Source organism: Pristiophorus japonicus, chromosome 1 (genome assembly GCF_044704955.1).
Source record: "Pristiophorus japonicus isolate sPriJap1 chromosome 1, sPriJap1.hap1, whole genome shotgun sequence".
Taxonomy (NCBI): Eukaryota; Metazoa; Chordata; class Chondrichthyes; family Pristiophoridae; genus Pristiophorus; species Pristiophorus japonicus.
The window spans coordinates 148,956,409-148,972,915 of record NC_091977.1 but is presented as its reverse complement, the minus strand read 5'-3'; the positions used below and the strand labels follow the sequence as shown (position 1 = coordinate 148,972,915).

The 16,507-nt window shown below is 46.3% G+C and overlaps 1 protein-coding gene across 1 annotated transcript in view; it reads left to right on the top strand.

Annotated features, from left to right (window-relative positions):
• Positions 1–14,417: 14,417 nt before the first annotated feature.
• The window catches only part of ythdc2 (YTH domain containing 2), a 138,020-nt gene continuing 135,930 nt past the window's right edge, over positions 14,418–16,507 (top strand). The window contains exon 1 of the mRNA XM_070883727.1: positions 14,418–14,488. Within this exon, the coding sequence (XP_070739828.1) occupies positions 14,433–14,488 (56 nt within the window). The 5' untranslated portion in view covers positions 14,418–14,432. The remainder of the gene's footprint in view (positions 14,489–16,507) is intronic.

The following is a 16,507-nucleotide window of genomic DNA, read 5'->3' as shown; positions in this document are numbered from 1 at the left end:
AACTTATTCACTGGAATACGGAGTGAGCTTTGCGAATCACAAACGGTTTATTAAGCAGAGCGCTCTGGGAGAGACGCCGTGAACTCCGCAGTCACAGCAGCCGACTTCTCGTTTAAGCAGAGCGGAGCACAATCATTTATACATTGAAGTAAACAAGTATAGAAAATCTCATTATTGTGCAGAAAATCTCATTATTGATAAGAAATTGCCTGACCCATGAGTCATATAACTGCCACTGCCTTTGTCTGTCTACATGACGTCTGAATATGATTATACGGTTAAATGGTTTATGCTAAAGTATGACCTCATCCCTAGTTATGCAACTGGGGATTTTCCACCACCTGCTGCCAAGCTGCCACCCGTCCGATCTCCCAGCAAGCTCTATTTACTCCAACACGTGGTGTTCCAAGATGACATCCTGCTCACCGGTCGTGACTCCAAGGAACATCTGAACAACCTGGAAGAGGTTCTACATCGTCTGGACAAAGTGGGACTCAGACTGAAATGCTCGGAGTTCATGGCACCGGAGTTCGAATTCCTCGGGAGGAAAATCGCTGCTGATGGCATCAGACCTACTGACGTGAAAGCCAAAACCATCAAGAATGCATCCAAGTCGCAGAACGTGACAGAGCTGCAATCGTTCCTGGGTCTACTAAACTACTTTGGTAACTTCCTACCTAAATTGAGCACCTTACTCGAACCACTGCACATGCTATTGAGAAAAGGCAACAACTGGGTGTGAGGCACATTGCAAGACAGAGCTTTCGAGAAAGTCACCAATCTGCTTTGCTCGAACCAAGCTGCTGGTACATTATGACCCATGTAAACGTTTAGTTTTGGCCTGTGAAGCATCGTCATATGGAATTGGTTGCATGTTACAACAAGCCAATGAGTCGGGGAAACTTCAACCTGTCACGTATGCGTCCAAAAGTTTGTCTAAAGCAGAAACAGCCTACAGTATGGTAGAAAAAGAAGCTTTAGCATGTGCATACGGTGTTAAAAAGATGCATCAATACCTGTTGCAAAAAAGGTGGGCACTGACATTATCTGCCTATGATTATGTCACTCGCCACAGACCTGGCACAGAGAATTGTGCCGATGCTTTGAGCCGGTTGCCGTTGCTCACACTGGAGGTGAAAACGCCACAACCAGCAGATTTAATGTTAATCATGGATGCTTTTGAGAGTGAAGGTACCCCTGTCACGGCTCAACAAGTTAAGACCTGGACCAGCCAGGACCCGATATTGTCGGTGGCAAAGGGTTGCATCCTCAAAGGGGATTGGTCTGCCATACCTAAGCAAATGTGCGAGGAGGCCAAACCATACTTTCGATGCAAGGACGAACTGTCTATTCAAGCAGATTGCACATTGTGGGGCAATCGAGTTGTAATGCCGAAGAAAGGGAGAGAGAAGTTTGTGCGTGAATTATATATTATATAACTGGTATAGTGATGATGAAGGTCATTGCCAGTTCGCATGTATGGTGGCCAGGAATTGATTCTGAGCTGCATGCAGCTCAGCAAAGCACCAGCAATCGCCGCTGAAATCTGTGGCCATGGCCATCCAAACTTTGGTCCAGGATCCATGCAGATTTTGCAGGTCCCTTCCTGGGCAAGATGTTTTTAGTGATGGTGGATGCTTATTTGAAGTGGATAGAATGCATAATCATATCATCCAGTACGTCCACAGCAACCATAGAGAATCTCAATGTCATGTTCGCGACACATGGTCTGCCTGACATAGTGGTGAGCGACAATGGTCGTGCTTCACCGTCAGTAGTTTGAGTTTTTAAAACTTAACGGCATAAAACATGTAAGGTCAGCACCGTTCAAGCCTGCGTCCAACAGGCATGCAGAACGTGCAATACAAATTATCAAGCAAAGCATGAGGAGAGTAACCCAAGGGTCACTGCAGACCCGCTTGCCTTGCATTACATAGAAACATAGAAAATAGGTGCAGGAGTAGGCCATTCGGCCCTTCGAGCCTGCACCGCCATTCAATGAGTTCATGGCTGAACATGCAACTTCAGTACCCCATTCCTGCTTTCTCGTCATACACCTTGATCCCCCTAGTAGTAAGGACTTCATCTAACTCCCTTTTGAATATATCTAACGAACTGGCCTCAACAAGTTTCTGTGGTAGAGAATTCCACAGGTTCACCACTCTCTGGGTGAAGAAGTTTCTCCTCATCTCGGTCCTAAATGGCTTACCCCTTATCCTTAGACTGTGACCCCTGGTTCTGGACTTCCCCAACATTGGGAACATTTTTCCTGCATCGAACCTGTCTAACCCCGTCAGAATTTTAAACGTTTCTATGAGATCCCCTCTCATTCTTCTGAACTCCAGTGAATACAAGCCCAATTGATCCAGTCTTTCTTGATAGGTCAGTCCCACCATCCCGGGAATCAGTCTGGTGAACCTTCGCTGCACTCCCTCAATAGCAAGAATGTCCTTCCTCAAGTTAGGAGACCAAAACTGTACACAATACTCCAGGTGTGGCCTCACCAAGGCCCTGTACAATTGTAGCAACACCTCCCTGCCCCTGCACTCAAATCCCCTCGCTATGAAGGCCAACATGCCATTTGCTTTCTTAACTGCCTGCTGTACCTGCATGCCAACCTTCAATGACTGATGTACCATGACACCCAGGTCTCGTTGCACCTCCCCTTTTCCTAATCTGTCACCATTCAGATAATAGTCTGTCTCTCTGTTTTTACCACCAAAGTGGATAACCTCACATTTATCCACATCATACTTCATCTGCCATGCATTTGATCACTCATCTAACCTATCCAAGTCACTCTGCAGCCTCATAGCATTCTTCTCGCAGCTCACACTGCCACCCAACTTAGTGTCATCCGCAAATTTGGAGATACTACATTTAATCCCCTCGTCTAAATCATTAATGTACAGTGTAAACAGCTGGGGCCCCAGCACAGAACCTTGCGGTACTCCACTAGTCACTGGCTGCCATTCTGAAAAGTACCCATTTACTCCTACTCTTTGCTTCCTGTCTGACAACCAGTTCTCAATCCATGTCAGCACACTACCCCAAATCCCATGTGCTTTAACTTTGCACATTAATCTCTTGTCTGGGACCTTGTCGAAAGCCTTCTGAAAGTCCAAATATACCACATCAACTGGTTCTCCCTTGTCCACTCTACTGGAAACATCCTCAAAAAATTCCAGCAGATTTGTCAAGCATGACTTCCCTTTCACAAATCCATGCTGACTCGGACCTATCATGTCACCTCTTTCCAAATGCGCTGCTATGACATTCTTAATAATTGATTCCATCATTTTACCCACTACTGATGTCAGGCTGACCGGTCTATAATTCCCTGTTATCTCTCTCCCTCCTTTTTTAAAAAGTAGTGTTACATTGGCTACCCTCCACTCGATAGGAACTGATCCAGAGTCAATGGAATGTTGGAAAATGACTGTCAATGCATCCGCTATTTCCAAGGCCACCTCCTTAAGTACTCTGGGATGCAGTCCATCAGACCCTGGGGATTTAGCGGCCTTCAATCCCATCAATTTCCCCAACACAATTTCCCGACTAATAAAGATTTCCCTCAGTTCCTCCTCCTTACTAGACCCACTGACCCCTTTTATATCCAGAAGGTTGTTTGTGTCCTCCTTAGTGAATACTGAACCAAAGTACTTGTTCAATTGGTCTGCCATTTCTTTGTTCCCCGTTATGACTTCCCCTGATTCTGACTGCAGGGGACCTACGTTTGTCTTTACTAACCTTTTTCTCTTTGCATATCATAAGATGGATTGCAAAAGTTTTTAATGTTTCCTGCAAGCTTCTTCTCGTACTCCATTTTCCCTGCCCTAATCAAACCCTTTGTCCTCCTCTGCTGAGTTCTAAATTTCTCCCAGTCCCCGGGTTCGCTGCTATTTCTGGCCAATTTGTATGCCACTACCTTGGCTTTAATACTATCCCTGATTTCCCTTGATAGCCACGGTTGAGTCACCTTCCCTTTTTTATTTTTACGCCAGACAGGAATGTACAATTGTTGTAGTTCATCCATGCGGTCTCTAAATGTCTGCCATTGCCCATCCACAGTCAACCCCTTAAGTATCATTCGCCAATCTATCCTAGCCAATTCACGCCTCATACCTTCAAAGTTACCCTTCTTTAAGTTCTAGACCATGGTCTCTGAATTAACTGTTTCATTCTCGATCCTAATGCAGAATTCCACCATATTATGGTCACTCATTCCCAAGGGGCCTCGCACAATGAGATTGCTAATTAATCCTCTCTCATTACACAACACCCAGTCTAAGATGGCCTCCCCCCTAGTTGGTTTCTCAACATATTGGTCTAAAAAACCATCCCTTATGCACTCCAGGAAATCCTCCTCCACCGTATTGCTTCCAGTTTGGCTAGCCCAATCTATGTGTATATTAAAGTCACCCATTATAACTGCTGCACCTTTATTGCATGCACCCCTAATTTCCTGTTTGATGCCCTCCCCAACATCACTACTACTGTTTGGAGGTCTGTACACAACTCCCACTAACGTTTTTTGCCCTTTGGTGTTCTGCAGCTCTACCCATATAGATTCCACATCATCCAAGCTAATGTCCTTCCTAACTATTGCATTAATCTCCTCTTTAACCAGCAATGCTACCCCACCTCCTTTTCCTTTTATTCTATCCTTCCTGAATGTTGAATACCTCTGGGTGTTGAGTTCCCAGCCCTGATCATCCTGGAGCCACGTCTCCGTAATCCCAATCACATCATATTTGTTAACATCTATTTGCACAGTTAATTCATTCACCTTATTACGGATACTCCTTGCATTCAGACATAAAGCCTTCAGGCTTGTTTTTTTAACACCCTTTGTCCTTTTAGAATTTTGCTGTACAGTGGTCCTTTTTGTTCTTTTTCTTGGGTTTCTCTGCCCTCCACTTTTCCTCATCTCCTTTCTGTCTTTTGCTTTTGTCTCCTTTTTGTTTCCCTCTGTCTCCCTGCATTGGTTCCCATCCCCCTGCCATATTAGTTTAACTCCTCCCCAACAGCACTAGCAAACACTCCCCCTAGGACATTGGTTCCGGTCCTGCCCAGGTGCAGACTGTTCGGTTTGTACTGGTCCCACCTCCCCCAGAACTGGTTCCAATGCCCCAGGAATTTGAATCCCTCCCTGCTGCACCACTGCTCAAGCCACGTATTCATCTGCGCTATCCTGCGATTCCTACTCTGACTAGCACGTGGCACTGGTAGCAATCCCGAGATTACTACTTTTGAGGTCCTACTTTTTAATTTAGCTCCTAGCTCCTTAAATTCGTTTCGTAGGACCTCATCCCTTTTTTTACCTATGTCGTTGGTACCAATGTGCACCATGACAACTGGCTGTTCTCCCTCCCTTTTTAGAATGTCCTGCACCCGCTCCGAGACATCCTTGACCCTTGCACCAGGGAGGCAACATACCATCCTGGAGTCTCGGTTGCGGCCTCAGAAACGCCTATCTATTCCCCTCACAATTGAATCCCCTATCACTATCGCTCTCCCACTCTTTTTCCTGCCCTCCTGTGCAACAGAGCCAGCCACGGTGCCATGAACTTGGCTGCTGCTGCCCTCCCCTGATGAGTCATCCCCCTCAACAGCACTCAAAGCAGTGTATCTGTTTTGCAGGGGGATGACCACAGGGGACCCCTGCACTACCTTCGTTGCACTACTCTTCCTACTGGTCTTCCATTCTCTAGCTGGCTGTGGACCCTTCTCCTGCGGTAAGACCAACTCGCTACACGTGCTACTCACGTCGTTCTCAGCATCGTGGATGCTCCAGAGTGAATCCATTCTCACAGGGGTCTCGCCTGCTGATGAAAAGCAGTCTGAAGACCAAGTTATCTCTTGTACACCTGGATTTAAGTAATCATGTTGAATACAGAAGACGGAATCAACAAGGGTACCACGATCGCGCAACTGTGTCACGCGAGATTTCTGTTAATGATCCTGTATTTGTGTTGAATTATTGTCAGGGTCCCAAATGGATCACTGGTACAGTCATGGCCAAGGAGAGCAACAAAGAATTTGTTATTAAGCTCAAGAATGGGCAAACTTGCAGGAAACACGTGGATCAAACAAAGCTGAGGCACACAGAAGAGCCAGAGCAGTCGGACGAAGAAACCGTCGACGACCAACCAACCTACCAGCAGCCTTCAGTGGACTCGAGGGTCATCAGTGAACCTGGAATTTCCATCGTGGACTTGTTCAATAAAAATGGACTTGCAGTTCCTGACATGGCCACTGCCACCCCCAACAAGTCAGCCAACCAGCCACCAGCCGCAACAGACTCCGCACACTCACCCAAGGCCGGAATCGAACTGAGACGGTCAACCTGGGAGTGTAAAGCACCGGACCGTCTCAACCTGTGAAAGACTGTGATAAGATCTCAGAGGAGGGTATTGTCATGTATGTACATGCTGTTTGTAGCCACCAGATGGTGTCATTGTTGGAGGCCACTGAGCAGCATGCACATGGTGCTGTTCTGGTATAAAAGGCCAGCCATTTTGTGAGTCAGGCACTTTGGGCCGTAATAAAGCAGAAGCAAGGTTGTACCTTGTTCAGTTAGACAGTACTCAGTTTGTACTTTTGTTACATACATAACATTACCCTTCTCTGCAAGACCTCCTTAACTTTATAACTAAATGAGGCAGATGCCATTCCTTGGCGGCCTCCTGTCATTTTCTCCCCTCAGTTGCAGAATAGCTTAAAGGGTGACCATCAGCTTGTTTTTACTTCAGTGTTTCTAAAAGAGTACATTGGAGAGAAGGTTAATTCTGAATAGATTAAAATAAGTTGAGAGATGTTATACTAAATAAAATAAAAGTTTTGAGTAGTTAAGCTAATGGACAAAGTGCCTGAAATGGATGCGATACATAAGAACATAAGAATTAGGTGCAGGTGTAGGCCCCTCGAGCTGATCTTTTACCTCAACTCCACTTTCCTGCACTGTCTCCATATCCCTTGATTCCTCAATATTCAAAAATTTATTGATCTCTGTCTTGAATATACTCAAAGACTGAGCCTCCACAGCCCTCTGGGGTAGAGAATTCCAAAGATTCACCACCCTCTGAGTGAAGAAGTTTCTCCTCATCTCAGTCCTAAATGGCTGACCCCTTATTCTGAGACTGTGACCCCTGGTTCTGGACTCCCCAGCCAGAGGAAACATCCTCCCTGCATCTACCCTGTCTAGCCCGATAAGAATGTTGTATGTTTTAATGAGATCACCTCTCATTTTTCTAAACTTTAGAGAATATAGGTCTATTCTATTCAATCTCTCCTCATAGGACAATCCCCCCATCCCAGGAATCAGTCTGGTGAACCTTCATTGCACTCCCTGTATGGCACGTATATCCTTCCTTAGGTAAGGAGACCAAAACTGTACACACTACTCCAGGTGTGGTTTCACCAGGGCCCTATATAATTGCAATAAGAAGTCTTTACTATTATACTTAAATCCTTTTGTAATAAAGGCCAATGTACTATTTGCTTTTTTAATTGCTTGCTGTACCTGCATGTTAACTTTCAGTGATTCGTGTACAAGGACACCTAGGTCCCTCTGAACACCAACATTTCCCAATTTCTCACCATTTATAAAATAGCTTGCTTTTCTATTTTTCCTACCGAAGTGGATAACTTCACATTTCACCACCTTATATTCCATTTGCCATGTTCTTGCCCATTCACTTAGCCTGTCCATATCCCCTTGAAGCCTCTTTACATCCTCCTCACAACTTACATTCCCACCTAGCTTTGTATCATCAGCAAACTTGGAAATACAGGTTGTACCTCTTTGGTCTGGCGTTATTCCTGGCTCGGGGGGGGGGGGGGGTTGTGACTCACTCTGTGTCCTGGGCCTGGTTGTTCCTCTTCTCCCTGTTGCCTCTGGTATTCGCTCCTTGGTCGGGTCGGCGCAGAGAGGGAGCGAGAAGCATGCCAGCTGTTTGAGGCGCCGCAGCTGGCCTGAGAAATGCTGCACAGTAGGCTTCTGCGCAGCGCATGCACAAAACGCGGCCGGGTCGTTGTCGGTAGCGTTGTCAACCGTACCCGATAAGTCTAGGGTACCGCTGACAACATTGGGGTCGGCATGACCTCTCATAGTCCAGAAAATTCTCTGCTCCGGCTCCGGTCAGGTCCCAAGGACTGGAGAGGTACAACTGTATTACATTTGGTCCTCTCATCCAAATCATTGACATAGATTGTGAACAGCTGGCACCCCAGTAGTTACAGCCGGTCAACCCAAAAATTACCTGTTTATTCCTACTCTCTGTTTTCTGTCCGTTAACCAATCCTTAATTCAGACTAATATATTACCCCCAATCCCATGAGCCCTAATTTTGTTAAATGACCTCTTGTATGGCACCTTATCGATGTTTTCTGAAAATCCAAATACACCACATCCACTGGTTCTACCTCATCTATTCTACTAGTTACAACCTCAAAAATCGCTAACAGATTTGTCAAACATGATTTCCCTTTCATAAATCCGTGTTGACTCTGCCCAATCCTGTTATTATTTTCTAAATGCCGTTACCACATCCTTAATAATAGATTCTAGTATTTTCCCTATGACTGATGTCAGGCAAACTGATCTGTAGTTCCCCATTTTCTCTCTCCCTCCTTTCTTAAATAGCAGGGTTACATTAGCTACCTTCCAATCTGCGGGATTCGTTCTAGAATCTATGGAACTTTGAAAGATGACAACCAATGCATCCACTATCTCTATAGCCACCTACATCCAAGCATCCTGAAGGAAGTGGGGGACGAGATAGCAGAGACCCCAGAAATTATATCTCAGGGTTCTATTGAGTGCTTGTATGGCAGAGGACTGGAGAGTAGCCAGTATAGTATCCATTTTCAAAAAGAGAGACAGCTAATCTGGATGATTACAGGTCAGTTAGTTCAACATCTGTTGTACAGAAAATTTTGGAATCTTTAAAAATGAAAATACTAAATATTTAGATGAAGACAACATCATTAGAAGCACCCAACACAGATTTCAGAAAGGGTGTGCTTGACAGATATGATTCAGTTCTTTGAGGATGTGACAGATGGATAAGGAAATGGAGTTGGCGTGGTATTTATGGACTTTCAAAAAGCCTTTGACAAGATACCAAACTGAAGACTGCTGGAGAAAATTAAGGGATATGGAATTAGGGGGAGGTTAAAAAAATTAGATTCAAAACTGGTTACTATGGAGGAAACAGAGTGTAGTACTTCAGGACAGTTTGTGTAAGTGGGTCTCAAGTGTCCCATGTGATTCTGTGCTTTTTGCCACAAATGCAGGTGTGACAGAGGCCTTGTGGGAGGGTCCAGATGTGTTGCAATCCTAAGACAAAGCAGCAGCATATATTTTTCCAGCCATGCCTTTGCTGCTGGGCACTGTTTCACCATGACCTCTGATTGCTTGACCGAGATAATTTTAGATATCATCTGTTTTCTATTAAGCAGTTTGCAGATCATGCAAATCCATTCATTCTCTCTGATTGGACTTTAAAAAAAATTACTTCTCCGGATATGGGCAAGGCCAGCATTTATTGCCCATCCCCAGTTACCCTTGAGAAGGTGGTTGTGAGCAGCCGTTTTGAACCGCTGCAGTCAGTGTGGTGAAGGTACTCCCACAGCGTTGCTAGGTAGGAAGTTCCACGATTTTGACCCAGTGACTATGAAGGAACGGCGATATATGTCCAGGTCATGGTAAGTGACTTCGTGGGGAGCTTGGCGGTGATGGTGTTCCCATGCACCTGCTGCCCTTGTCCTTCTTGGTGGTGTTGGTCGTGGATTGGGAGGTACTGTTAAAGAAGCCTTGGTGAGTTGCTGTAGTGCATCTTGCAGATAGTACATTGTAGCCACAATGAGCCTGTGGCGGAGGGAGTGGATGTTTAAGGTGTGGATAGACTACTGATGAGATGTTTCTCACCTTTTTTTTTCCCAACTGTACGAACATGCTTCTTTGTATTTCAGTTCTGATGAAGGTGCCTGGTTATCTTCTTCTTTCTGTTTACAGATACTGGCTGAGCCGTTGTGTGCTTCCAGCTGTTGCTGGTTTAATAGTGTTCAGATTTATAGAAACATAGAAACATAGAAAATAGGTGCAGGAGTAGGCCATTCGGCCCTTCTAGACTGCACCGCCATTCAATGAGTTCATGGCTGAACATGCAACTTCAGTACCCCATTCCTGCTTTCTCACCATACCCCTTGATTCCCCTAGTAGTAAGGACTTCATCTAACTCCTTTTTGAATATATTTAGTGAATTGGCCTCAACAACTTTCTGTGGTAGAGAATTCCACAGGTTCACCACTCTCTGGGTGAAGAAATTCCTCCTCATCTCGTTCCTAAATGGCTTCCCCCTTATCCTTAGACTGTGTCCCCTGGTTCTGGACTTCCCCAACATTGGGAACATTCTTCCTGCATCTAACCTGTCTAACCCCGTCAGAATTTTAAACGTTTCTATGAGGTCCCCTCTCATTCTTCTGAACTCCAGTGAATACAAGCCCAGTTGATCCAGTCTTTCTTGATAGGTCAGTCCCGCCATCCCGGGAATCAGTCTGGTTAACCTTCGCTGCACTCCCTCAATAGCAAGAATGTCCTTCCTCAGGTTAGGAGACCAAAACTGTACACAATACTCCAGGTGTGGCCTCACCAAGGCCCTGTACAATTGTAGCAACACCTCCCTGCCCTTGTACTCAAATCCCCTCGCTATGAAGGCCAACATGCCATTTGCTTTCTTAACCGCCTGCTGTACCTGCATGCCAACCTTCAATGACTGATGTACCATGACACCCAGGTCTCTTTGCACCTCCCCTTTTCCTAATCTGTCACCATTCAGATAACAGTCTGTCTCTCTGTTTTTACCACTAAAGTGGACAACCTCACATTTATCCACATTATACTTCATCTGCCATGCATTTGCCCACTCACCTAACCTATCCAAGTCGCTCTGCAGCCCCATAGAATCCTCCTTGCAGCTCACACTGCCACCCAACTTAGTGTCATCCGCAAATTTGGAGATACTACATTTAATCCCCTCGTCTAAATCATTAATGTACAGTGTAAACAGCTGGGGCCCCAGCACAGAACCTTGCGGTACCCCACTAGTCACTGCCTGCCATTCTGAAAAGTCCCCATTTACTCCTACTCTTTGCTTCCTGTCTGACAACCAGTTCTCAATCCATGTCAGCACACTACCCCCAATCCCATGTGCTTTAACTTTGCACATTAATCTCTCATGTGGGACCTTGTCGAAAGCCTTCTGAAAGTCCAAATATACCACATCAATTGGTTCTCCCTTTTCCACTCTACTGGAAACATCCTCAAAAAATTCCAGAAGATTTGTGAAGCATGATTTCCCTTTCACAAATCCATGCTGACTTGGACCTATCATATTACCTCTTTCCAAATGCACTGCTATGACATCCTTAATAATTGATTCCATCATTTTACCCACTACCGATGTCAGGCTGACCGGTCTGTAATTCCCTGTTTTCTCTCTCCCTCCTTTTTTAAAAAGTGGGGTTACATTGGCTACCCTCCACTCCATAGGAACTGATCCAGAGTCAATGGAATGTTGGAAAATGACTGTCAATGCATCCACTATTTCCAAGGCCACCTCCTTAAGTACTCTGGGATGCAGTCCATCAGGCCCTGGGGATTTATCGGCCTTCAATCCCATCAATTTCCCCAACACAATTTCCCGACTAATAAAGATTTCCCTCAGTTCCTCCTCCTTACTAGACCCACTGACCCCTTTTATATCCAGAAGGTTGTTTGTGTCCTCCTTAGTGAATACTGAACCAAAGTACTTGTTCAATTGGTCCGCCATTTCTTTGTTCCCCGTTATGACTTCCCCTGATTCTGACTGCAGGGGACCTACGTTTGTCTTTACTAACCTTTTTCTCTTTACATATCTATAGAAACTTTTGCAATCCGTCTTCATGTTCCCTGCAAGCTTCTTCTCGTACTCCATTTTCCCTGCCCTAATCAAACCCTTTGTCCTCCTCTGCTGAGTTCTAAATTTCTCCCAGTCCCCGGGTTCGCTGCTATTTCTGGCCAATTTGTATGCCACTTCCTTGGCTTTAATGCTATCCCTGATTTCCCTTGATAGCCACGGTTGAGCCACCTTCCCTTTTTTATTTTTACGCCAGACAGGAATGTACAATTGTTGTAGTTCATCCATGCGGTCTCTAAATGTCTGCCATTGCCCATCCACAGTCAACCCCTTAAGTATCATTCGCCAATCTATCCTAGCCAATTCATGCCTCATACCTTCAAAGTTACCCTTCTTTAAGTTCTGGACCATGGTCTCTGAATTAACTGTTTCATTCTCCATCCTAATGCAGAATTCCACCATATTATGGTCACTCTTCCCCAAGGGGCCTCGCACAACGAGATTGCTAATTAATCCTCTCTCATTACACAACACCCAGTCTAAGATGGCCTCCCCCCCTAGTTGGTTCCTCGACATATTGGTCTAAAAAACCATCCCTTATGCACTCCAGGAAATCCTCCTCTACCGTATTGCTTCCAGTTTGGTTAACCCAATCTATGTGCATATTAAAGTCACCCATTATAACTGCTGCACCTTTATTGCACGCACCCCTAATTTCATGTTTGATGCCCTCCCCAACATCACGACTACTGTTTGGAGGTCTGTACACAACTCCCACTAATGTTTTTTGTCCTTTGGTATTCTGCAGCTCTACCCATATAGATTCCACATCATCCAAGCTAATGTCCTTCTGAACTATTGCCTTAATTTGCTCCTTAACCAGCAATGCTACCCCACCTCCTTTTCCTTTTATTCTATCTTTCCTGAATGTTGAATACCCCTGGATGTTGAGTTCCCAGCCCTGATCATCCTGGAGCCACGTCTCCGTAATCCCAATCACATCATATTTGTTAACATCTATTTGCACAGTTAATTCATCCACTTTATTGCGGATACTCCTTGCATTAAGACACAAAGCCTTCAGGCTTGTTCTTTTAACACCCTTTGTCCTTTTAGAATTTTGCTGTACAGTGGCCCTTTTTGTTCTTTGCCTTGGGTTTCTCTGCCCTCCACTTTTACTCATCTCCTTTCTGTCTTTTGCTTTTGCCTCCTTTTTGTTTCCCTCTGTCTCCCTGCATTGGTTCCCATCCCCCTGCCATATCAGTTTAAATCCTCCCCAACAGCACTAGCAAACACTCCCCCTAGGACATTGGTTCCGGTCCTGCCCAGGTGCAGACCGTCCGGTTTGTACTGGTCCCACCTCCCCCAGAACCGGTTCCAATGCCCCAGGAATTTGAATCCCTCCCTGTTGCACCACTGCTCAAGCCACGTATTCATCTGCGCTATCCTGCGATTCCTACTCTGACTATCACGTGGCACTGGTAGCAATCCCGAGATTACTACTTTTGAGGTCCTACGTTATACATCTTACCATATCCTTCCTTCCAACAAATAAATAATATTTTCTCTATGGTCAACCGAAATGAGCTTGCTGCAGGTAAAGGGGTAAAAAAAAAGAGAGCTTGAGCAGGCAGAGATTGAGTTTCCTTGAATCACGTGGAAAGGTCGCGAACCAGAGGACACATTTAAGGTGATTGGCAGAAGAACCAAAGGCGACTTGAGGGAAAAACGCTTTTACGCAGCTATCAGTCCGGATCTGGACTGCACTGTCTGAAAGGGTGGTGGAGGCAAACTTAATCATGGCTTTGACATAGACCACCTCAAGTCGCTGGAGAAATACCACCAATGATGTCTCCGCAAAATCCTACAAATCCCCTGGGAGGACAGATGCACCAATGTTAGTGTCTTCGACCAGGCCAACATCCCCAGCATTGAAGCACTGACCACACTTGATCAGCTCCGCTGGGCAGGCCACATAGTTCACATGCCAGATACGAGACTCCCAAAGCAAGCGCTCTAATCGGAACTCCTTCACGGCCAGCGAGCCAAAGGTGGGCAGAGGAAACGTGACAAGGACACCCTCAAAGCCTCCTTGATAAAGTGCAACATCCCCACTGACTTAAGTGGAGGAAGTGCATCCGGGAGGGCACTGAGCACCTCGAGTCCAGTCGCCGAGAGCATGCAGAAATCAAGCGCAGACAGCATAACGAGTGTGCGGCAAACCAGTCCCACCCATCCTTTCCCTCAACGACTATCTGCCCCACCTGTGACAGGTACTCTGGTTCTAGTATTGGACTGTTCTGCCACTTAAGGACTAATTTTTAGAGTGGAAGCAAGTCTTCCTCGATTCCGAGGGATTGCCTATGATGATGAGGGGAAAACATTTGCAGGGTTGCGGGGGAGTGGGTCCAGCTGAAGTGCTCTTGCAGAGACACGGCACGGGTTGGTCGGGCTAAATGGCTTTCTGTGCTGTGTGATGCGTGACCATGTGGAGTGGGCGGGGCGAAAGGAAGCGCGGTCTCGCGCGTGATGTCACGGGACGCGTCGGTGGCTAGCAGCGAGCGCGAGCGGTGTAACTGCGACAGGTGAGCGCCGCCTGGGCCGGCCAAGGCGGAAAAGCTGCTTTCTTTTCTGTTTAAAGGGAACAAATGGGCTGATAGTTTCACGGCAGGGGCCTCGCCGGCTGGTCCGTGCTCAGTCACTGGTGTCGAGTGTGCCCTCCTCAGACTGCAGTGAGGGAGCAGGCGAGCAGCCCGGCCCAGCGCGGCCTGTGTGGGGTGGGAGCCAGTCTGTCGCCCTTCCCCTGCCGCTCCTCATTTATTCACCATCGAGTTTGTACTTGCCGGCTGCTTCTCGCCCCTCCACTTTCAGGATGAATAGGGGGTTATTGGGGCAGAGTTTTTGTGCTCTTTCTACTTCAGTGTTGGATGATATTGAACTTGGGATGCCATGCAGTGGCACCTTTTTCTTCGACAGTCCCCTGCAGTCGAGAGAGTACTTGCTTCCACATTAACATGAGTTCTAAGGTGACCAATGCAGGATCTACAGTCTCTTCCACAGGTGGGGCAGACGGTGGGGTGCTTGGTTTCCGCGCGCTCCCGGCGAAGAGACTCAAAGTTTCTCGGATGCTTATCCTCGACTTTGAGCGGTCTTGGGCTAGGGATTCCCAAGAGTCGGTGGGGATGTTACATTTTTTTTCAAGGAGGCTTTGAAGGTGTCCTTGAAGGGTTTTTTGTGCCTTCCTGGGACTTGCTTGCCGTGGCGGAGCTCGGAGTAGAGCGCATGTTTCGGGAGATTAGCATTGAGCATGCGGACAGTGTGGCCCGTCTAGCGGAGCTGAGTGAGCGTAGTGAATGCTTCGATGTTGGTCTGAGAGAGAACACTGACGTTGGTACGTCTATCCTGCCAATGGATTTGCAGGATTTTGCGGAGGCACCGTCGATGATATTTCTCCAGTGCTTTGAGGTGCCTACTGTACATAGTCCATGTCACTGACGCATATAGGAGGGCGGGTATCATTACTCCTCTGTAGACCATGAGCTTAGGTGCCGGGTTTGAGATCCTGGTCTTCGAGAACACTTTTCCTCAAGTGGCCGAAGGCTGCACTGGCACACTGAAGGCGGTGTTGCACTTCGTCATTGATGTCTGCCCTTGCTGACAGTAGGCTCCCTTGGTATATAAAGTGGTCCACCTTGTCCAAGGTCTCGTCATGGATCTTGACAATCGGGGAGGAGGGGGTGGGGCAGGTTGGTAGAGAACCTTTGTCTTACGAATGTTTAATGTAAGGCCCAGATTCTCGTACGCTTCGGTGAAGATGTCAACGATGGTTAGGAGGTCGGCCTCCGAATGTGCACAAACTTAAGCATCGTCTGCACACTAGTTCAATGAGAGGTTGGACCAAACTTGGATCTGGACTGGTGGAGATGGAAGTTGAACAGTTTCCAGTTTGTCCTGTAGATTAGTTCCTCTCCAGTGGGGAGCTTGTTAAAGGTAAGATGAAGTATTGCAGCGAGGAAGATTGAGAAGAGCGTTGGTGCGATAACACAGCTTTGCTTGACCCTAGTCTGCACGTGTATTGGTTCTATGGTGGATCCGTTGGTAAGGTTCACGGCTTGCATGTCATCGTGAAGCAGGCGGAGGATGGTGACACATTTTTGAGGATAGACGAATTTTGAACGTGGGATGCCATGCAGTGTGACTATACCTTTTTGCATGACTGACAATATGCAGTATCTGAACAGTTAGGTTCTGAATGTAGTTTATAAACTATTCACTGACTTCAGATTAGGCTTGTCCTGTTCTGAATGATCATCACTTGGGGTTTGAAGTGGTTTCATCTCGCTAAAACTAATTCAGAATATATTTATTTCTACTTTGGCAGTAACACCACAGCAATGCAGTTTCTGCTGTGATGCCAAAGTTGGAGTACAACTGCATAAATCAGATCAGTGGCCTAAAAGTGAAATCCCAACAGTGGTGGGAGGGTTCCCCACCAGAAGTGCCAATTCCTTCTTTTGAAGTTCAAGTCTTTAGCTCCTGTTAGATGTGCACCATCATGTCCTAATATTGACCAATGTGTGGGGCCAAATACCACATTCATAATT